The 24,190-nt window shown below is 38.8% G+C and overlaps 1 protein-coding gene across 2 annotated transcripts in view; it reads left to right on the top strand.

The window, feature by feature from the left end:
• Positions 1-24,190, top strand: part of LOC128026834 (AF4/FMR2 family member 2) — a 188,778-nt gene that overhangs the window by 103,118 nt on the left and 61,470 nt on the right. The window contains exons 4-9 of one of the 2 annotated variants that reach the window (XM_052614069.1): positions 3,262-3,306; positions 7,861-7,947; positions 9,871-9,904; positions 10,124-10,160; positions 19,618-19,669; positions 23,571-23,608. In XM_052614069.1, the coding sequence (XP_052470029.1) occupies positions 3,262-3,306; positions 7,861-7,947; positions 9,871-9,904; positions 10,124-10,160; positions 19,618-19,669; positions 23,571-23,608 (293 nt within the window). Of the gene's footprint in view, positions 1-3,261; positions 3,307-7,860; positions 7,948-9,870; positions 9,905-10,123; positions 10,179-19,617; positions 19,670-23,570; positions 23,609-24,190 lie in introns of both variants that reach the window. The other variant, XM_052614068.1, reaches the window with a different exon arrangement.

Genomic DNA, 24,190 nt, shown 5'->3' with positions numbered 1-24,190 from the left:
TATATTTTTTTTTTTTTTTTTTTTCACTGCTTTTTGGTTTTGCAATATTTGACTCTCCAATAATCTTAACCCAAGAAGCCTTTCTGATTCACGATGGGATATTGCCAGTCGCACAGAAATCATTTGAAAACCCATTCAATCGCATTATATTGCAAGTACTGAGAGATTCCCTGCTGAAACGTGGAAATAAGATCACAGCTGGACGGTCCCTTATTTCCCTCATTTCTCTGAATATTCTGGGGGGGGGTGGGATATGAGGTACTACGGGTGACTCTCTGTGGTTCTCTTCCGGCCTCTAAATATACACATGACATGATTATAAAAGCAATTTGCACTCCTCAGAGGCTCTGGCAAACAATTGTAATATCCAGCCTCTTACTCACGCATATTACATTTTGCTGTGACTTTTGCAAGCTTTCTAAATTGTTCTATTTTGGCGGAATTTCGATAAATGCGACTGTAACATTCAGCTGTTCTTGAACAAAAATGAGACTTTCTCTGAAAAAAAAAAAAACAATTTAGCAGCGGGAACAAGTCCTCCTTCACATCACTGGCATTTTCTGTCAGGCCAGAGGCAATAAGAGCGAGGTTTGCATTCAGAGCGCACCACAAAGCACCTTTTAGTGTCACGACTGGAATGGAAATGGGGTTCACCACAGGTAACGGAGAAATGAACTCCCGTGTCAGAGAAATCGGCTCTCTACGCCACACTCTTAATATCAGAGCGGAGCAGGACAATGGCAGAGCAACATCTGATTAGAGCGGCTGAGCTCCAACACTCCGTTTCTATGGGGACAGGATATGATGTGCCGGCCCTGAGCAAACAGGAAGTTTATGTCTGAGACCTGTGTTTACAAACCGCCTGTGCGACTCCGCTGTTGAGCACAGGTTCAATCAGTCATTTGGAATTTATAGTGGTATTCAGAGGGTACCAAAACACTAGTCTATAGTGTAATAAATATTAACCTAAATGTTTCTAAAGCTGTTTATTTTGCCATTATTACTGGTTCATACTAAAGCATCACTATTATTACTACTGCTAGTGATATAGTATTTGTACAATTACAGTTGGGAGGGTTAGCTTTACTGTCTCATACACACAGGCAGCTTGTGACTCAGCACTCACATGTGGACTGAGTTTCTCCTCAAATCAGCTGACCTTTACAGTGTGACATTTTTTACATTTGCCTTATGCAATGCCTGCAGATGGGTGATGTCACCACCATCCAGACGTACAGCCAGCCAGAGGGAAATAACATCACCTTCAGTTCCTTTGAACCCACAAAGTCCTGAAATATATTCTTGCCTCAACAGTCCTGCTTTGCTTTTGCCAAGCATTTGTGTCTGTGTGTTCATGAAATTTCTGGCCAGTGTGAGAGAATGTAAAGCAACTACCGTATTTTTCCGACTAAAAGTCGCACCTGAGTATAAGTCGCATCAGTCTAAAAATACGTCATGACGAGGAAAAAAAAACATATATAAGTCGCACTGGAGTATAAGTCGGATTTATTTAGAACCAAACACCAAGAGAAAACATTACCGTCTCCAGCCGCGAGAGGGCGCTCTGTGTTTTCAGTCTAGGCTAAAGGAGCACTGAGCAGCACAGAGCGCCCTCTGGCCGCTGTAGACGGTAATGTTTTCTCTTGGTTCATGTCTCTCAGTTCATGCCAAATTTATTTAGATAAATAAGTCGCACCTGACTATGTCGCAGGACCAGCCAAACTATGAAAAACAGTGCGACTTATAGTCCGGAAAATACGGTATTATTCAGATGATTGTCTGGACATGGATATTTAAACCTCTGCATTCAGTAGAGATTTGGAAGTGCTTAGAGCAAACAAACAAAAAGGTGGGGGGGGGGGGTATTCTTTAATAGAAGGACTGGTTAATTCTAGGAAAAAATATATCATTTATTTAGCAATGGATTTGCAATTCTAATCATTCTTTTGCTCTCTTTTGTTGTGCGAGTTGCACACTATAGTCGACCGGAGACTTGCTAGCCCTTAATTAGTATTCTCATCTTCTGTCTGTTAAGTGTGGGAGATTCATTGTGGTTACATGCTTACTCGCTGATATTTCCAAGCCTTATGATGCTCAGATGCAAGCCGGTGATTATCCAATTCCCAGGCTGCGTTTGAGAAGCGTTGGTGTGAGAACGGCGAGCCTCCATTATCCAAGAGCCTCCTCTTCTGACACACTCAATTATGATGTCATCTCGCAACTAATCAGTCTTCAGAGGTGCACTGTGGGACTTTGATTTGAGAATCTCAGCTCTGGCAATAGAAGAATTTCAGCTCTGCTCCAAAACCTAGTGAGCTGCCTATTCTGAGACCTGCTGCCTTCTAAGATTCCTCGTTTTGGACATAAACCTTGCCTGTCTCAGACTGAACCGGATCACTTCAATTGTGCCAGCCACATTTGTATTATGGTCACTAACGGCATATTTTAGCACTTTATTTCCATTATAGGTAGATAGATAGATAGATAGATAGATAGATAGATAGATAGATAGATAGATAGATAGATGGATGGATGGATGGATGGATGGATGGATGGATGGATCGCATCCAATATAATACACATCACATTTTTTCCCTCAACTGTTTACTTTCACTTAAGAAATAACTGACAGTTTTTTCGAGCATAATTCCCAAGGTGGATATTTTGACATATTTTGTATGTATTTGTCGGCACAAGAGCAAAAATAAGCAAATTCGATGTTCAAGTGTTTTGAGACGCCTTTCTCTTCACAGAAGAGAGCTCGGTTCAGTTTCGCTGTCCGTGATACGCGGCTCTCTCTCTCTCTCTCTCTCTCTCTCTCTCTCTCTCGTGCGCACCGAACACCTGTAACCAGCTACTCCGTTCAGCTTTTCCGCGTCTCATGTTTGGATGCTTTAATGTTTAAATCGACAAGCGGTCAGGCGTAAAAACATGTGAAAAAGATCCGCTTTCGCGACGATGCGCAGCAGTGGCCCGTCAACTGTCATCAGCATCTTTTTAGGCTGCTCTCAGTCAGTCGGTTATATAAAATATCAAGGTGCTTAGTATAGACCCAGCTCTCAACCCAACTTTGAGAATAGATTAACGGCGATATTTTTTTTATCGCCCGATAAGAGTCTCGCGTTAACGCAGCACGTTAACGGCGATAACAGTCCACCACTAATATACATTATATATATATATATATATATATATATATATATATATATATATATCATTGTAGCCTTTTTAATGAGAGATTTCTTCTCCGTTTCTCCACAGGTCAGCCTGTCCAACGACTCCAGCTGTGTGGAGGAAATTCTGCGGGTGAGTTGGATTGACTCTCTTTCTCTCTAGCACTAATCACATCTGGTCACCTACTCAGCGCCGTTCTACACCCAATGGCACTTCAGTGTCATGAGAAGGGTTTGTTTTAATAGAGAAGTCCTATTACATCAAGACTAATGGTCCTATTGTTCCAGAATGTACCTTTAAGATTATGTTCACACGGCTAAAGGCAGTGAAAAGAAACCTGTCATGTTTCACGTTATTTTAAAAGTAACGGCACTGAAACCCTCACTGTGTTTATTGTCGGATACTCATTATGAATCTTAATAGCTTTTAAAATCATGATATTTCATTTGTTTCCAGCTGCATCTGATTGTTTTTTGTTGTTTTTTTTTTTACAAAATGTTTACTTTCTTGTTAGTACGACTTTTTTCTAGAATGTCTTTATTATTTATAAATGTGTCATTCATACTGTAATAGTTCTTCACACTCGAAGTGCATATTTTATACGTTAATTGATGAAAAGTGCTTTGATGCATTCTGAAATTATTCTTTATATGCAATCTAAAATTCTAATTTAATCTATTATATTTTCTATAAATACCTGTACCCAGTTATATAAATATTAAAAATGCATAATTTGTATTCTTACTCATAATTTTAAGGAGTCTATTTTTTTTTTCGTTTTTATTTGAAAGTTGTATAGCTTATTTATTTATTTAGCAGTACATAATAAGACAAAATATGCAGTCATCTGACTTTGAAGATGTTGCCAGGGCAACCTAGAATACATCTGTGTGCTGAAGTGCATGGTGGGATTGCTCAGAGGAACCGCTGTAGTCCCTCACACTTGAGCTGCGCTGATGTTGACTCACATCTGACTCATGAATGTGGACCTGTTCTGCTGTAGTAAGGATTCAGTCCACGTTCTGTCATGACATGGGAAAATCCACTGAAGAATCTTAGTGATCTCATAAAGAATAATTACTAGCTAATAGAGAAGAATCAAAATAATATATTTCTAATTTTCAAAGAGTACAGCGCTGAATGTCTTTCTTTTCCCTGACGCGGACTTCTGTTACCTAGTAAACTAATGTCCGAAAAATTCTCCAACATATCGATGGATTGGTGGATGGATGCACAAATAGATAAACTGTCAAAGAGCTAGGCATGGGCCAGGACGGTCAGCTTGTCAATTAGAGAGGTTTAGTAGTTAATTTATTCAGATTTTAGTTTTAGCTGTACTATTTTTGGCAGCAGCACTTTAAAGGTAATGAATTCAGAGAGGAAGGTGGGATGTTAGCATGCTGAGAGCGTGTGCTTCGGTGTGCTGTAGACTGTCAACTCTCTGAAGGAAGTTCTCCTTTAAAGCAGCACCCCTGCAGCCGTCAAAGCATCACCTTTTTAACAAATCCAACACATTCAACAATACATTTCAAGACAGTTTTTATAGGACTTTACATAACCTGCTGTGAGCAGTGTTCCTTATGCATAACACAAGTCTCTGTTTCAGTTTGCACTGCGATAGTTTTGTGCAACAAAAGGTTTCAGGTATTTAGCCTATATAAATATTGTTGAATATAATAATTTACTCTGTTATTAGGCAGAGCAGTTTTTACTGGTTATTTTAATGTAAAATGATGCACACATCTAGATAGACATTGTTGTTCAATGTTGCGTTTTAAGACAAAGTATAAACTTTAAAAAAAACTTTTTCAGTTCAGCGTCTTGAGACCTCTACTGTTCTCTTTTGTAAAAAAAAAAAAAAAAAATATATATATATATAGAGAGAGAGAGAGAGAGAGAGAGAGAGAGAGAGATGATTATAAAAATGCCATTTGGCATATCCCTACAAAGAGCGTTAATTATTCATATTTTAATTATTTAAGTTTTTTATTAATATTTAAATAATTTGAATATGAAATATTCTTCAGTCTTCAGCGTCATGGGCTCATGATCTTTCAGAAGTTGGTAAATTTTATTATTATTATTATTATTGTTTTTATTATTATTATTATTATTATTATTATTCAGTGTCATGAACTCATGATCTTTCAAAAGTTTCTGCATTTTATTATTAGTAGTAGTAGTATAAATCAGTTCAAAACAAACCGTTTATCTGAAGAAAAAAAATACACACACACACACACACACACACATATATATATATATATATATGTGTGTGTGTGTGTGTGTGTGTGTGTGTGTGTGTGTGTGTGTGTGTGTGTGTGTGTGTGTGTGTGTGTGTGTGTGTGTGTGTGTGTGTGTGTATTTGTGTATATATTAATTCTTTACTGTCACGTTTATTCCATTCAATGCATCCCCACTGAATAAGATTATTAATTCAGTTTTCAATAATAGTTTCTGAAAGACAGTAAACACTGCATCAAATGCCCAGTATCCCATCTATCTCCTGTTATCAAAGAGGTCCAAGAAATGAAGTGCTTCTTCATGGAGAGAAAGGCTAAGCCATCAGCACATATTCTAAAGAGCAGAAAATCCTGTGCACTCATTCCCGTTACATAACTTAAGGGTCATAAAACATCTTGAGCAGAGCCAGGTTGAGCAGATTTGCAGCTTTAGTTAGGATGCAGCTGGATGTTACAGCGCCTGAGAATATATTAGACAAATGTCCAGCATTAATGATGATAACAATAATAATAGCTAGATAAAAATCTGTTTTATTTTATGTTAGTGCTCTATATTTTTATATGTAAACGGTATTACACTTTACAGTAAATAGTAAGTTAATGTAGTTTGTGTTCGTCTGGCAGATTCTGAGCAGATCAGGGATGTTTTGCAGTGTGTCACATCAGATGAGAGCATGCAGGCACACTTTAACCACTAAACACACTGTGTCATGTGTGCCGAGATGTCCTGTCTGTCAAACTTCTGCGCAGAGATTACAAGTGTGTGAATGTTGCATTAATATATCAAATGCTGAAGGAGCTTTTCTCAGAACTGCTTTCCCTTTTATGAACCATTCTTGCAAAAACTGCTGATTTTTCGTAGATGTGTGAAGTCAGTTCTCCTCAAGTTCACTTTAATACATAATTAAAGAAACAGCTCAACCCAAAATTATCTGAAAATGTACTCACATCAAGAAATTTGTCATTTTATTACTTGCTCACCAATGGATCCTCTGCGGTGAATGGGTGCCGTCAGAATGAGAGTCCAAGCAGCTGATAACAACATCACAATAATCCACAAAAAAATCCACATGACTCCAGTCCATCAATTAATGGTTTGTTAAGTGAAACATGCTTGTTTGTATGAAACAAATCCGTCAAGAGGTTTTGACCTTAAACCAGTGCTTCTGGCCAAAATATACAGTAAGTCTATAATCCACAATAACGCTTCCTCCATTGACAAAGTCAGTCCCCTGTTGTCTCTCACATCGAAACCCACAACACGTTTGTTTAGAGCTGTTTGGGACTGTTTCCACTTGTAAAAGGTGTTTGATCTGTGCATATTTATCTCCTGATTCAGATGAGACGACTGAATGGAGGAAGTGTTATTATGAGTTCTATTCTGGACAGAAACGGCAGTTTAAATTTAAAACACATTATTATGATGTTTCTATCAGCTGTTTAGACTCTTATTCTGATGGCTCCCATTCACTGCAGAGGATCATCTGGTGAGCAAGTGATGAAATTTTAGATATCCCCAAATCTATTCCAATAAAAAAATAACTATTTTTGCTTAAACTATTCCTTTGTAGAACTTAAAACACTTTTTGGGGACACTAACATTGCAAGATTGAAGATTAAGGACCATGAAATGTAAGGGTAAAGGAAAATGCATAACTCGTCTTTATTATGTAACACGAATGTAGCAGTCTACTAACATTTTTAAGTACACTAGTACACAAGGTTGTCAGAACACAGTTTCCCATCTGAACACAGATATGTGTGGGTTGTGTAGCTAGCTGTCCGAGAACCGTAAGAGGAAACAGTCTCTGATCCGGGCTGCTCGTGTTTGGATAACCTTGTTTGGCTCCAGGAGCAACGCTCCGTTGCTTTTAATAAATTTAATTTGCAACTCAAAGCTTCCAGCGCCATGCCTCGCCCCCACTGAAGCTCGGAGAAATGAACGGATTTTGTGTGCATTTTTACTGGAATGTAATAACACATGTAATAACACAGGTTTTCTTGGGAGAGAGTGTGCTGTACATGCTCCGAAAATTTCAACAAATTCCTGCGTGTGATGTCATTCGGCAAGATGGCAGTTTGCTTGAAAGAAAATATAATAAATAAGCTCTCTTCTGAGGGATTAGCTGTGATCGTTTGCCATTCGTCATTTTAAGTGTCGCTTCTAAGAATTAAACAAGAGGTTTGCTTATGCACTTATGCTCTTTAGGATACCCTCATCACTTTTCCCACTGGATACATGTTGATAATTGATAATATTGCGTGATTTGTGTTTTCATCAAATTGCTTCTTGCACTTTTAGCTTCTACATCTCTGATTATGTTTAGCCTTGGATTTCCATCTGTGATCACAAGTTACTGATTCATTTCTACAACAAGTAAGACTGTCTGTGGGACTGTCTGTCTGTGTTACTATAATAACTGTTATTGTGTTATTGGTTTAGGAGATGACCCACTCCTGGCCTCCACCTCTCACTGCCATCCACACACCAGGCAAAGCTGAACAAACCAAGTTTCCCATCCCTTCAAAGGTGGGCTCTCTGTCTCTCCCTCTCGCTCACTCACTGTACCTTTGAATTATTTATACGAAATGGATTTTTGTCAACATTACTGGGTTATCATCACGTAATCTGCTATTGCTAATTATAGAGCTTGCAAGGCAAAGCAGCTGATGTTTCTCAAACTGTTTCTGGCTTTGTTAGATATCCCAGAGAGCTGTCTATTACTTGCGTAGACTCGTTATAAAGCAGTGTCCTAACTGAACCTGATCTGAAACACTCTACACAGGCAGCAATTCCTCACACATACGAATAGTGCTTCTCCCAAGAGAAACTTTTAGTGCAATTTTGTGAAATCTGGTTATTGGCAAACATGCAAAATCTGGTACAAACTTACACGCAAAAATACAGAGTAATGGGGCGGTCACACTGCACTTTTCGTTCCATTGACTTCCATTCATACGCATGCAAATGCGTCAGACCGGAAACGCAAGCTCATGCGAAAAATTCTGCATTTCGCTGCATTCCAAAGTTCAAGTTTGGTGAACTCTGACCTGCGAATTCGCATCACGTGAAGATGTGGGACCATTAGAAAATCGATACGTCACTGCGTGACCTCTCTGTACAGAATTTCAAAAATGAAGGAAACGGTATATAACTTTAGTTGAAGCGCAGCGTCCTATTTTATATAATACATATTTAAAAGATTATAAAAATAAAAAAAGAAGCTGCATGGTTCGCAGTGTCCGTTGAAACAGGAACAGATGAATGAGGACGTACAGAGATACAGAGAGTACAATATAATAAGACGCTTTCGACGCCGTCGCAAAAGACACAGTACAAGCACATATTAATCCATGTTGTGATAATTGAAGAGAGACCGTTTTATCTGGCTCCCGCCATATTCGCAGCGGCATCCGAAATAATTTCACACGTTTAAAGTCTAGTGTGACCGCCCTTTTAAATAGACATTTACTAAATAGTTTGAAATAGGGCTGCACGATGTGTCGTTTAAGCATCGATATCGCGATGTACGAATCCACGATAGTCACATCGCAGGTTGTGCGATGTAGGCTGTCGTAGTTGATCCGTTATGCATTAACTGTACGGGCCAGCTGCTCCCCGGCCCTTGACGAATGTGATTCATGTAGAGTGAGCACGCGCGCGAGAGAGAGAGCAAGCGAGCCCCGGCGGCATGCTCACCGTCTCCAAAGAACACGAGCACTGTCTTGCTATCGCAATATATATCGCAGAAAAATTAAATATCGCTATGTCATTTTTTCCCAATATCGTGCAGCCCTAGTTTGAAATATTTTATTAATTCTTTTCACTGTTGAATGCAGCATAGTACATATATTAATAATTGCCATCTCTGTTGTTTTGTTCTCCAGCATGGATATTATTATTTGCACAGTGCAGCGCATTACTACTGCCTTATGATTATAGTAATCTAATGATAATTGAGTTCAAACTATTTATGCAGACTCCATTTAAGGAGTTTCGGAACGATACTTCAAATTGAAATAACAGGCTTATTAAACCATTGTGTGGGTAAGCACTGGACTTTCCACTCAAGTTCCCTTCAAATCCCATGATGCTCTTTTCTCTGTGCTGTGACATCAGCTTTTCGTCTCTTAATAGGACATGGTCTGAATCTCCTTGGATGACATTGCTAATAATAGTCTATAAATCCATATGTAATGGTGGCATGGGCGGGCGCAGACGTCTCTCCACCGCACCACTCACCCGCTCGAGTGTGATTTGTGTGCCTGCTCTAATTGTATTAGTGTAAAATCAATTAAAGCTTTCAGCAGAACTAGTTCCCATCTGTAGCTGCTCCGAGTCAGTTAACACACAGAATGTAGCACTTTTTAATTTTTTGCAGTCGGATGTTGTAATAATTGTTGTTATTTTTTAGCTGTTGTCTCTCAATATATCATCCTTTCTCTGTTGCAGGATTCCCAGCATGTGACCTCAGGATACAACGGAAGTACGAAACATTTTGCTTCTACATGTCACATTTTAGCTCATGCCAAATTCAGTGTCAAGCATCACTGACAAAAAAAATGCATTAAACTTCTGTTTTCCAATAAAAGAATATCATGAAATGCTGTGTTGTTGACACATTGCATCCTGCGCCAGATTGCTGGTATTTGGACGCGTGCAGTCAAACCTGGTCTCTGATATTTCCGTGAAATTCTTTTCACAGAACGCTGCAATGTTTCCAGTAACAAGCCTGCAACCAAGTCAGTACCACAGAAGTCGTGAGTATTCATTTGATGAATTATTTGAGGGAGCCCCCCTGGGTGGAGAGAGAGACAGAGAGTATGTTCATAGCCTTTGCTTTGTTCGCGTGTGAAACATTTCCCAGTGAGACACGTCTGGCTGATTCCCAGCTGAGGGAAAATGGCGGTCTTCACAAACAAACAATACAGTTGGTGGTCCTCACTCCATCCCTTTCCCTGACTTCCTCGGTTAATTTTTTACTTCTTATCAGTGGCCAAATGTATGAGTACATTTTCTATGGGCAGCCAAAACATATTGAACTTACATAGTGTTCAAATTTGTTATAACCTCATAAAAGCATGTTTCTAAACAGATATGGCAAAGGCAAACAAATGAAAGTGCAATAGTGTGTTTGTGTGTGTGTCAGTTTGGAGAGGCAGCGATGGGTTGATACTGCAAACAATAGCTGGAGGAATGCTGCATTGTTTACTCCTAGAAGCCACTTAAAGGCTGCAGTTATCTGCTGATCTGGCCGCCGTCTCTGATATGTCATTTTCTCTTCATTCCCAAGACCCAGTGCAAGCCTTGAGCACCGCTCTTTGTGTTTACTGCATGGCGTTCACATATCCCACTGTCTTCTTACACTGCTCCATTATTCCTTTGCTCCTGCCCAGAATCACTCCGGCTGTATTCCTCTTAATTATGTGCCAGATATCTGAAAGGTCTTAAATGATTTAACCAGTCCAAATGTTTAGGGATTCAGCCCTCAGGGTAAGAACATTTCTGTCAATACTGGATTTGTCCTCGAGAGCTGAGAGCATGAACTCCGGCTGAATGTTTGAATTGTAGTTAAGGCAGAAATTAATGTCAGGAAATATCATGCTGACAGAAATGTTATGTGATATTGAGCAGTCTTTGCATTGCTGAATGTCAAGGCGGGGGGTGGGGGGGGGGGGTGTAACGACAGTGTGAACCATTTTGTTGCCTGTGCGTCATGGGTGAAGTGAGATGCATTAATTCAACGCGATCATAAATGAGACTTTTTTCAATCAAAATGTATTTAATTGAAAGGACTTTAAGGGATAGTTCAGTTAAAAATGATTCATTGAATCATCTACTCACCCTCATGTCGTTCCAAACCTGTTTCTTCTGCTGAACACAAAAGAAGACATTTTGAAGAATGTGGGTAACCAAACAGTTGTTGCTCACCATTGATTTCTGTAGTATTTCACTGTAAGGACGTCAATGAGGACCAGTAGCTGTTTGGTTACTTACATTATATGGAAGTAAATGGGGACCAACAACTGTTGACTTAAATAGGTTGTTGGTAACCAAACAGTTACTGGTCCCCATTGACGTCCATACTATGAAATAATATGGAAGTCAATGGGGACCAGCAACTGTTTTGTTACCAACAATCTATGGAAGTAAACAGTTGCTGGTCCCCATTTACTTCCATAGTAGATTGTTGGTAACCAAACAGTTGCTGGTCCTAATTGACTTTCGTAGTATTTTATATTATGTATATCAATGGGGACCAGTAAGTGTTTGGTTACTCAGATTCTTTGGAAGTGAATGGGAATGTTGATAATCAAACAGTTGCTGGTCCCCATTGACTCCCATACTATTTCTCAGTATAGTATTCCATAGTATTCTATACTGTTGGGTTACCAACAGTCTTCAAAATGTCTTCGTTTGTGTTCAGAAGAAGACAGAAATGCATAAATGTTTGGAAGAACTTGAGGGTGAGTGTATGAACTCTTTAAAGTGCATCTGCTTATGGATCTACAAGTGGGCTTTATAATGTTGGTTAATTGGTTCTAGATGTTGACATTATGTAACACTTTTCAGTAAGTGTTGTTAACTCTTCCCATAACCTCAGGCAGTACTGTTCCTCACTCTGCCTCACCGATACCTCAAGACTAACGTGGAGGATTCAGATATGCCATCTTATAAACCTTTAGCACTTGAATCTCTCCCACTTGAACCACAATCATCCATTAGCCGGATAGTACAGGGGCTTTAATTTGAAGTTTACCGTGTTGAGGAGTCATAAAACGGCACTTTTCCTCGACTGATCGGCCATTTTGTAACCTCCTTGCGAGTGCCGGTGATCAGTGGTGTAATTTACTTGGAGCCAGATATTAGTCACACTCAACTGGCGCTTTTCCCACCGTCTGTGAGAGCACACCAGAGAATATGGGCTAGTGTCAAACACAGATGGGGCCGCAAGCCAAGGATAGCCTGTACTTGAAGATTAGATATTCTCTGGGATGTTGCTCCGCTCACACGTTCTGCTTGAGGATATTATTATGGTGTTATGTACCACTGTGGAATATTGGATTTATGAGTATCTATGCTTTATTTTGACCTGCGCATTCCCTTAAGGCAACACACCACAGGCAAAGCCAATGTTTTTTTTTGGGTCAATTTTGAGATCTGTTTTATATCTTTTTATATCTGTACTTAGAGAGAGTTTTCATTAAGCTGATTGTCATACAGTACACAAAAGCCTGTCGGATTACTCCTTCATTAAATAGGCACATTATACAGCATTCATCTCACATGAAGTCAACTCAGGGAGTCATAAAATTGTAATTGATTAGGCTTAATTAGTCATCAGAAGGAAGGGCAGAGGAGAGCGGTAAGTGCTCTCTTCATGATGGAAATGGGTGCAGATGGTCTCCAACTTTGGTTTCTAATGATGCTAAGATGCTCTGAACTGCTGCAGAGTCAAAGTCATTTGTTCATCAGACAGCCTTCGCCAACATCCAGATCTGCTTTAAGAGTTCAAACAGCACTGTGCCAAACATTTTCTGACAAAAAAAAAAAGCTAAATTTACAACATCTCATTTGTCGACATAGATTTTTGATTTTCATATTTATGTCTGTCATGTATTCAAAATGTAAATAAAACATAAATAAGAAGGTCCTTCAGAGCTAATTGAGAATTAATAATTAAAACAGTCAATCTAAGTGAACTGTGGAAGAATTACTTCCGAGCAATGCAGTCTTCCTCTGGGATGGACACACCGTGTTACTTAAGAAAAGATAGCTATTATTATTGATGATGGGACATAGTTAACCGGTTTAAACAAAGAATTGCAAGCATTTTTTTCCCCTCTGTATAAAGATCTCTTCATGTCCAAGCATACATTTGAATTCACGGCATGCAAGGAGCTTCTTTTATCGTTATAGATAGCACTTCTGAAAGAGTGTCATTCCCTCAGCAGTGAAGATAAACACAGACAGAATCCCTGCTCTTGAGGAGAAGAGAGAGGGAACCCAGACGCGAGGTGGAGGGAGGGGCTTTTTCATCACAAACATTAACATAGACTTGATGTGATACTCCGGTCAGCTCTGAATCTGAGTAGGAAGTGGCTCCGGGCCAAGGTAAATAACCCGCTGAACAGAGTGAGACAGAACAGGGGAGGTTGTGTGAGGATGAATGGGACAGGCTGGAGGTGGAAGCGGCCCTACAGAGCACTCGTCCATCAGGGGCTCCTTAATCAAAGTTCTCCTTGGGTGGAGAACGGGAGGAGAGGGTGTTGCCTTTGCACTTCCTACTGCTATGTGTGCTTTTCCACCCCCAAATGTTTATTGTAAATATATTATTAATGTAATTTATTTATTTATTTATTGTTTACCTGAGCAGCCAAGAAGGCAGTAATACCAGTAAAAAATATGTTTAGTAATTAAGTACCTATTTGTAGTGGAGATGAATGGTACCTGGTGGGGTCTTCTGCTGTTGTAGCCCATCCGCCTCAAGGTTGTCCGTGTTGTGGCATACCTCAGTTGTAACGAGTGGTTATTTCAGTCAAAGTTGCTCTTCTATCAGCTTGAATCAGTCAGCCCATTCTCCTCTGACCTCTAACATCAACAAGGCATTTCCGCCCACAGGACTGACACATACTGGATGTTTTTCCCTCTTCACACCATTCTTTGTAAACCCTAGAAATGGTTGTGCGTGACAATCCCAGTAACTGAGCAGATTGTGAAATACTCAGACCGGCAGTCTGGCACCAACAACCATGCCATGCTCAAAATTGCTTAAATCACCTTTCTTTCCCATTCTGACATTCAGTTTGGAGTTCAGGAGATTGTCTTGACCAGGACCACACCCATAAATACATTGAAGCAACTGCCATGTGATTGGTTTATTAGACATGTGGCAGTTGGGTAGCAGTAGCAGTATTTGCGACCTTCTCTCTTGAGTTGCTTTCGAGATGTGCGTGGTGTTGACAGAACTGGAACGCTGCCGAGTCTCAGGGTAGTGCCTCCGTGCTCTCGTGCTCCCAGAAAAATAAACACAATGTGTTTATTTACTGTCAAGCAAGTTCATGTGCATTTTCAGGTACTTGCCTGTGATTGAAACAGTGACTCGGCATATACATATATTTATTATATATGTATATAAGGCCTGGATTCATTATCAAAGGGGCTACTGTAAACAGCTTAACCAGGAGCGGGTTCCTCAGGGACCCTCAGGAAGTGATGGAAACGTTTTCTATCAGGCCTCGAAAGGAAAAGCATATATGCTGGAGCATGTGTGAACATCCCCCTTTTGTGCTTCACCCTCAGTCAATTAACAGTTTCTCACTTTAAACAAGGTGCCGCGCCGTAAAACTAACAGATAGGGGTCATTGTTCGTGTAAGGAGAGAGATTTTGTTTATTGTTCTATTAAGAGCTATACTACCCTCAAACTCAATATAAAATTCTGTCATAAAAGTACATTTATTACCCACTGTTAGCAATATTCATACATATATGCTCTTAGCTCTGCTAGATCTGAACCCCACTCACTGTTCACCTCGAAATATTAATTCAAGCCCGCCAGTGTTGACATGGAGTACGAGGGTGACAGTCGCCCACGATTCCTCTGGAGAGTGCTTCCCCTCCTCCCCCACATCTGGTCGCCTGGCAGTTCGCCGGAGAAAAGGCTTCTATTGTGGAGCTGTCACAGCGCTAAGCTAAGTGGGCTAAGGGAAAGCTCTCCTTAACAAAGGAGCCTGTCACCATCAAACAACAACAAGACGAGAGAACCCAGAGGGACACTCTTAAATGGCAATTTTGCACCTATGGTGGTCGCTGTAAAAAAAATAACCAGAGACACGTCTAATAATAGTAGTTACGGGGAAGGTGGAGGGTGTGGAGAATCGGAGGGAGTGAGGGGTTATTATAGAGGTGTGTGACTCAGTGAAATGGCAAAGTCTGAACCAGGAGAACTGGATCAGTGCACTGTATTTAAGTGACAAGCTGTCCCAATGAATGATGTCACCGTGTCAAGAAGAAGGTCAAGGCATGGATTTGGAGGAAGAACTGCAGACAGGTTCTGACTTTCAGCAACTAGTTTTGCCTCATCCAGACAAATTGTGGAACAAATCTGGGGAAAATTAGAATATGCCAATGTTTACAAAACAAGGATTCATTTTGACCAATCCAGACATAATGCAAGACACCTGCAAGGGTTTGTCTTTGCTGTGACACCAAATAGATCTAATAGTTTGAGGCAGTCCACAAATCTGAACAAATTAATGTTCGACCTTAACTGGCTGTGTGGCATGCTTCATAGAGGCAGACTTACATGAGTGAACAAAAAAGATGTCTGAAGAGTGAAAGTTGGTCTGGTATATTTCACCCAAATTGATCCAACCCATATTGGGATGAAGCAGAATCATGGTTTGTAGACAGTTGAACAACTGACAAACCATTATGGCCATTACTGTCCATTTCAGAAGCATCCTGATCCATTAATATCTGTGGTGTCCACTGCTGCTTCTAGAGAACCTATGTCCTGCAGAATTTGTTACACAACAGATGGAAAATTTGCCTGGACGATTTTAGTAATCCTGAAGATCTTGATTAGCAGGTTTGGGTGTTTTTTATTTGGATTGGATCTAAACTCTGCAGGACAGTGGCTCTCCAGTGTTTGGACTAACCATCCCTGATCAGCATAGTGAAAACTTGGTCATTCCATGTCCTCTCTGGAAGATGATAACCTCAAACACCTAAGTCCTGTCTATATTTGGATGGCAATGGATGTGAAAGACTTTATAAGTCTTCAGGTCTCAATATCTGAAGTTATAAGCAACCAGACAGAAACAAAGTTACCCACAAGATCCCTCATTCTCTCAGGTAATGACTCTTAAAGGATAAAAAACAAAAGAGGAAAACATCTGCAGAACAAAAGTAAGCTTAAGATAAAGCAAGAAGTAGGACCCGTGTAAATATGGGTTGAGCTTTCCAGCACTGCAGAGAACTCAAGGAGCAGGAAGGCCTACGATCGGACGCTGAGGTTGCGTTGTTTCACACAGAGCTAAACCATTTACATTAAAACACACAGTACTACCAAAACACATTCAACCAGTATTAGCATAGTTACACACATTGCTTTCACTTATTGATGACATCATACCCTCAGCTTGCTGTTACAGCAGATTCCACCATAATCGTTGGTGGAGCTATCAAAATAGGGGCGAGGCCGTTTTGGGGTAGGGGCGTGTTTGTTTTGGTGATTTGAAATATCAACATTGGATACCAGAAATCAGTTACCCCACCTTTAAGTTTTTTTTTTTTTTTTGTTAGTTTTTTTTTTTTGTTAGTATTTTATATTGTGTGCTACACAAAGTTGGAATTGAACTGAAAATCGCTACAAGGCTTGTGTGATCATAATTGTCATTTCTGTCAATGAACGTGAATCTCCCTGGAATTTCCCATTAATCAGGTAGCTGGCAGGCAGCTGTGGAGACAAGTAGCAGGTGCCTCACAATTTGCAGGATCCCTCTGCGCAACACGCCATATTTTAGTAATGACCTGTGAGTGTTCCACTCTCACAATTAGGAGCATAGCTGGAATACGGCCCAGAGCCGACCCATGAGACCCCAAAGTTCAGAGCCCAGCAGTGATTTGGCACAAGTCTGCTACTGCAAACTACATGACCCACTCTCTACAGAATGTCTGCTCTGTCCTCCAAAACATCTATCCACTCATATCATTGAAGCCGAGAAGGGTAACAAAGACACCAATCTGACCTTGGTCTGAAATGACACCTTAAGAGTTTCAATCGCCTGCTTCCAGTGCTTGTGGATTTAGGTGTCTTCTTTTAAATGGGGCATTGTCTTTGAGATAACCATTTATCATTTTCCAGCTTAACAAATTGTTTTAAGGTCACTGTGAGTCTGACATGTTGCTTAAATGTGTTTTGAGTTGGTTTTAAATTCTATCCTCAACTCATAGTATGAACTTTTGTGGGGAACATCAGAAACAAGGAGAATGAGGTACTTAGCTGAAATCTACACCAGAATTCTGGAACAAATTTGGTTAATAGCATTGTGGGTCCTTCAAACCCATTGAAGCTGTAAGGCAATTAGTGGTGACACTGAGAAAAAACACACCAGATTTTTTTCTCTCGCTCTCTCTCTTTCTTCTCATGTGCTTAGAGTTCTGAAGTTTATAGAGGTTGTCTCTGGTACTTGTTTTTCTTTTCCTTGGTTTCACTTTATTAACCGGCTGTTCAGTTAGTCAAGTCAAGTAACCTTTATTTGTATAGTGCTTTTTACAATCCTGGTTGTGTCAATGCGATGTTAAACGGCAAAATAGATTGTCAATAATGCAAGAAGACGATAACAGAGTCACTTTCCAGCTAAAGTCAGTTCATCAAATGATTCAGTGATGTCATCATACAGTTTAGCTCTCTTCCAATAGTGTCTGTGCAATCTCTCAAGCGTCCACAACTAAGCAAGCCATTAGCCATTTAATATTATCCCATAATAATATGCTGTTTTTAAAGCAATTAAAGATATTTGAGTGAGACCACTTTTTTGAGCCACCTACTTCTGTGCTTTTATAAAGTATGTACTGACTACTGAGGCAGTAAAATCAATGTAGGCAAAGCCAAAAGAATCAATGACCTGATCATGAAGGCTATTTAAAGCGCGTAGACATCCTGAACAACACCTTACCTGCTCCATGGAGCTGTTATTCAGAGGAATATGTTTAGCGACAGGCTTTGTCCATCATGTGCAGTGGAAGACTTTTGAAGGTTTTTTCAAGCTGCTGTCAAAGCTATTTGAAGCTTTAGCCATTATATCTGTTTATCTTGTGCCCTAAGTCCTTTTTTTCACCAATACATTCCCAGCCATATATACAGTATGAATAAACCCTGGACCTGTGGATGGGAAAAGTAATGGCTAGGCAATAAAATAGTTTATTTCATAACGGGTAATCTTTTAATCTACCTCCTACATCTGGACAGATGTGCTGTACATTAGGATGGTGTCATCTGCACGCAGTGTCCGAGAACAACATGTTAGAGCACAGACATCCCATGTGAGTCAACTCATCTGATAACTGTTTTGCCTAGACTTATACAGTAGTGATGAAAGATAACTTGACAGTTCAAAACATCATTGAAGCTTAGTGGAAAGTTCTGGAGTTCCCACCGTCCTCGTTTTGCAAAGAAAGAATAAAAAATCTTCCTTTTCATTATGGTTTTCTCATATTACTGGAATTACACCAGGGTGAAGTCGAATGCCTTTGGTGTTAAACAAAAACCACCACACCTAAACATCACTGAAGTTTACTGGAACGTTCTGGAGTTTGCGGTGTGACTGTGTTTTTACCTTCTTGCAAAAAAAACTAGAAGCATTTTTCCCCATGTGGGGTTCCCATTTTCCTAGAGCTACCAGAATGAAGTCACACTCCTTCCATCTTAAAGGGACAGTTCACCCCCAAATTAAATTTATGGTATTATTTTTCTTACCCTTATTTTGTTCAAATCCTTTAGTTCAAATTCCTTTTTTTTTTTTCTTCATTTGAACACCAATGAAGATATTTTGAATAAAAAAAAAGTTGATAGAAGCCATATAGTATATACTTTATGTGTGTGTGTGTGTGTGTGTGTGTGTGTGTGTGTGTGTACATATATACACATAATATTAATACTAGCATGTTGGCTGTTTTGTTCATATTCATTATTTGCTGTTCTAAGCATTTCACTGTGCTTTATGTCTACAAACTAGATATTGTTCTGTATAATGTATGATCTAGAGACATATGCATGAACTCTACCTGCAAATCATCTGTGAGCAGAAAGTGCTCTTTTAAAAGCACATGGTTTCCTCCGTAGGTCTTTCTCAGCATCTGTTAGATATTACCAGGGTAATGACTGGTAGTTTTGTTCAAAGTCCTTCTCAATCTACGCTCCTGCACGACAGCGTAGGTCATAGAAAACTAAAGCATAAACACATTTAGTTCTTAATAAGGGCTTGTTATTGTTTTAGGGGAGCAGTTTGAGTTTATTTCATGGCTGTGGTGTGTTCTGCTGGCAATCAGGCTTTAAAAGAGTGTTGATACAGTACAGACATGTGGGTTAGCAACCTCTCTGGATGATGGCACTGCTATCTATCTATATATATAATAAATACTCCATACTTGATTGCTATGCCATTAAAACTTGGTTGTGTTTATTTTTGCAGAATGCTTGAGGATGACCTGAAAATCAGCAGTGATGAAGAGGACACTGAACAGGTAACTGATGCAGTCAGACAGAGGAAGCTTTGGACAGTCTGACAGAATATAGTTTGAGCTTGAGTCACATCAGTCTTACCCCGAGCAAACGCTGGATTATTTACAATGAGCTTCCGTGTGTGTGTGTGTGTGTGTGTGTGTACATATGAGGTCGTTATTGGGCATTCTCACTACTGGCTGCTAGTAACATCATTGTTGACAGCAAATATTTTTTCTTGCTGCTAAATACATATTGGAGGCAAAAGTCTAACTAAATAAAACAAATAACAGAATAGAATAGAATAGAATAGAATAGAATAGAATAGAATAGAATAGAATAAATATGTAAATAAAAATAAAAATGAATGAGAAACAGAGCTGTTTGTTTACGGCACAGACGCAAACAGCTTCTCCTCCATCTTTCCATTTCTGTGTGTGTGTGTGTGTGTGTGTGTGAGAGAGAGAGAGAGAGAGCTGAGTTTTAGTGGCATATATAATTTAGCCTCTTTCTCAAAGTGGCCACATAAACCCTTAATTTCTCCCTAGTCATTGCCAATAAAGCCCTAAATACATAAAATAAAAAATGTAAAAATACCTTATGTGAAAGGAGATAAGAGCATTAGCCTTGAACTTTCACCTCCTACATGTATTGCATTAATTAAATGGCAACACTTTCAGCTTGAGGAGTACTTTGCCCTACAACAGCCCAGAGGTTTCAGGGCATTTTACCATATTAACGACACCAATTAAAAGGCATTTTTCAGATTAAATACAATTGAAGGTTTGTGGCATATGCATATGGGGCAAATATACAGCAGTTGTCCATAGACTTTTTTTCTACAAAATGAGAATCAAGTCAGCATTATTTTCTGTTTTAACTGAGTGTGTAAAGGCAATGTATTTAGTTGAATTGAGCCCACAATATTCTCTCAGTATGAAGATGTAATTTTGCCTTGTTCATTTTGAAAATAATAATGAAAATGAATGGATTTTTGTGAAAAATGACAAAACATTCCATTTTTAATTAAATACATCAAAATCATCTATTAGAAGTTGATTAAAAGTCACAGGATTTGAACAACTCAATAATAATACATTGTCAGACAATGTCCTTGAATACTTGAATATAATACAGCAAAGATTGTTAATTATGTCTCAGTTTACTTTTTAATTAATCAAATGTCTTTTCTCAACCTTCAAATTGAAAAGGATAGTAGTAAATGGATGTACAAAAGGGCTTAATGTTTTTATGGCTCACTAGATAATGGGGTTTGAGCTGTTTGGGTTCAACAAGCAAAGCAACTTTTCATTAAATGTGTCAAAGTCTAAGTAATTGTTTTTATTTATTATTATTATCTCATGAATGAACCGAGCCCTGCAGGAAAGATTCTAAACCCATAATACAAAATAAATAGCACGGTGCAAAGTACTTCTACTACATATGTATACATATAACAAAAATGTATATTTATATAAAATAGCATTTGACCATAAAACTGGCATGTTTTCACCTAAATATAAATAAAAAAGCTGATCAAGGCCTGCGTGTGGCTCATCAAATAAACTGAAAATTGTGTTAACATTCACTAACCATGGTGTAATTCAAACCTGTAAAAAAAATAAATAAATAATAATAATAATAATAATACAGAAGTCAATCTTTTTGGATACCAATGAATAAATGATAACAAAAGATTCATTTCCAGGTGAACATTTACATGGTTGTGTGTTAAGATTTGTAACATATTTCTACATAAGATACAGCTGAACAGATTTTCCATTGCTTTAGATCATTCAGACTACACTGATGTGTTGCCGTAAAGCGTCTTTTTTCCTCGTTTCTGTTGTGAATCGAATATTTAAAGTCGGACATAGCACACATTGATCATGTTTGAAATGGCTTTGGCCCTGTGTTGATTTCAACAGGCGCTGTGCTAAACCATTCCGTCACACTGGCTTTTTGGGAAAGCTAATGTGATCCGAAACACAATAGTGATGGCCACTCTCACAAGCCCCCCTAAACCCCCCCTCCTGGCTCCTAACATACAAACCCTTAAAGCAAATGCACAAATACTCATAACACTCATGATGGGTGCGACCTGACATTCATAAGAGTTCACTAGCACGTGTTCGTGTGTGTATGCGCACATTTGTATGTCCCTGGCCACGTGTGGGTTTACCTACGCACGCCACCGCCAGCAGAACGGCCCCCAACCATGTTGCCTAGCAACATCCATCTGCGAGCAGCCTGGAATGAGCCCAAATTCCCCACTGAGAGGGAAACAGCAATAAGAGGGCCTGTGACAGATGATCTGAGTTGTTTCATCTAATACACTGTGAAGATCACTGGCTCCCTCCCTGAATGATAAATGGACTGTACACAGATCAATGGCCGTGGTATTAAACCCAAAACCCGCGTCTGTGCTTCTGCAGCTGCCCAGGTAGCTCCCATCTGTAGTGCTGGATATCTCAATATATCCCTATTTACCTTGAGAGATTTGATTCTGAAAGTGGCACTTATGGGCCAGTAAAGCACTCTGTGATGTATTTACTACAGCCGAAGGAGTCACTGCGACAAACATTCGGCTCAGACCTAATAAACAGCGTGCCGTCATAGAGGAACGATGCAGATTAGCTCAGGAAATGAATCTCATTGAGTGAAGAGATTGTTTTTATGTTAGTCTAGGGCACTTAGTGTTAGTCAGTAGACGATTTCTTTGACAGGCCTTACGTTGTATGATTTTTTTTTTCCAAGTCAAATGAAATTGTAATTCATAGTCAATGCTTAAATTTTGTTGACTGCGTTACCTGTAAGCTGCTGAATGTTAATTCATCAACATATGTCATGCTCGAAAAGTTCAAATCACAGAATTCACTGACAAATACTGTATATATATTTGGTTTGTTTGTTTTTTGTTTATTTATTTATTTTTTGCTTCAAATACACTAGGTAAATAGCTTAATACATGAATGTTAATTCAAAATACCAGTTCTTATCATCCAAAATCATCACTGTACTATGGTTTTATTAATTGACTGACACAAAGTGATGAATCTGACAAAACCTGTCAAGAACATTCCTTGGTCATATTTCACTGAGTAAATGAATAAATTAACTTGTATTGAAGCCTGTTTTGTTTTGTTTTGTTTTGCTTTGCTTTGTTTTGTTTTGCTCTGTTTTGTTTTGTTTTGTTTTGCTCTGTTTTGTTTTGTGTTTTGTTTTGCTTTGCTTTGCTTTGCTTTGCTTTGTTTTGTTTTGTTTTGTTCTGCTTTGATTTGTTTTGTTTTGTTCTGCTTTGATTTGTTTTGTTTTGTTTTGTTTTGTTCTGTTCTGTTCTGTTCTGTTCTGTTCTGTTCTGTTCTGCTTTGCTTTGATTTGTTTTGCTTCAAAAAAGCTTTGCTTTTAACAGTGATTAGAATCCCATGAAAATGACCATTTGGAAACATTTTTGGCATCCATTACAATCCTAATTAGTACTAAACAGACTTTTTAAACTTTATCTTCATGTTTTTATGAGATCCATCTATATATGCTATATATATGCTATATGGGTTGTCAGGGGTAATAATAGTTAATTGACTGTATTTGTTTTACTACTGCTTAGAAAGCCCTAGAAAACACTATAGAATCTTATGAGCAACATAAATTACTGAACATTGCTGTGAACTAATGGGAATTTACAAATGCTCTGCCTGAATAGAATCTCCATCCTAGAAAATCAATATAAATTTCCTCAAGCAACACTGATCTACTGTTTCTGGTCATGCTTAACTGTTCTCTCTAAGTACTCTCACATCTCACATAAGGGGAAACCAGCAAACACTGATCGGCCTATTTTCCTGTGTTTGAATGTTTTCTGTTCTGTTTCTTTCTCTGCACGCTATCAACCTTTATTCTAATGGGCTGTTGTCTTATTCACAGGCCGCTGAGAAGCCCAAGCCCAGGAGCGCTCCTCTCAAGTAAGTGACTAATCAAGTCCAATTCATTTCTTATTCTGTGCTGCTGCTGGGTAAACAGCAGGTTATTTGTAGAGACGGAGCTCAGGAAGTAATCGCTTGCATAAAGTGCTGTGGATGCTGATGTGAATAACATAACACTTTACATCATTTAGTACCGAATCAAACTTTTCCCATGCTCAGAAATATTCTACAGGTCAAACTTTGGGATTTTTTTTTTTTTTTTGAGAGAGAGAGAGAGAAGTGTCTTATGGTTATGCTCAAAGATCAAAAATAGAGAGAAAAAAAAGTTTGGAATATTAAAAATCAGCATTTTAATTTTCTGCATCATTACTCCAGTCTTCAGTGTCACATGACTCTAATATAATTATTTTCTTCACTTTTTCTTGTAATATTATAAATACCTTTGATCACCTTAATGAATCCTTTCTGAATAAAAGTATATATTTTTTAAAAGATAGTTTATCACAGTATCCCCCCCCCCAAAAAAAAAATAAATAAAAAAATAGCAGGAAAAAATTAAATTAAATACTTTTTCAACACTGATAGAAAAAACAGCATATCAGCATATTCAGAAACATATTT

Source organism: Carassius gibelio, chromosome A14, assembly GCF_023724105.1.
Source record: "Carassius gibelio isolate Cgi1373 ecotype wild population from Czech Republic chromosome A14, carGib1.2-hapl.c, whole genome shotgun sequence".
In the NCBI taxonomy this organism is placed as follows: domain Eukaryota; kingdom Metazoa; phylum Chordata; class Actinopteri; order Cypriniformes; family Cyprinidae; genus Carassius; species Carassius gibelio.
The sequence above is the reverse complement of the archived record's forward strand: the minus strand, read 5'-3'. Positions and strand labels throughout refer to the sequence as shown.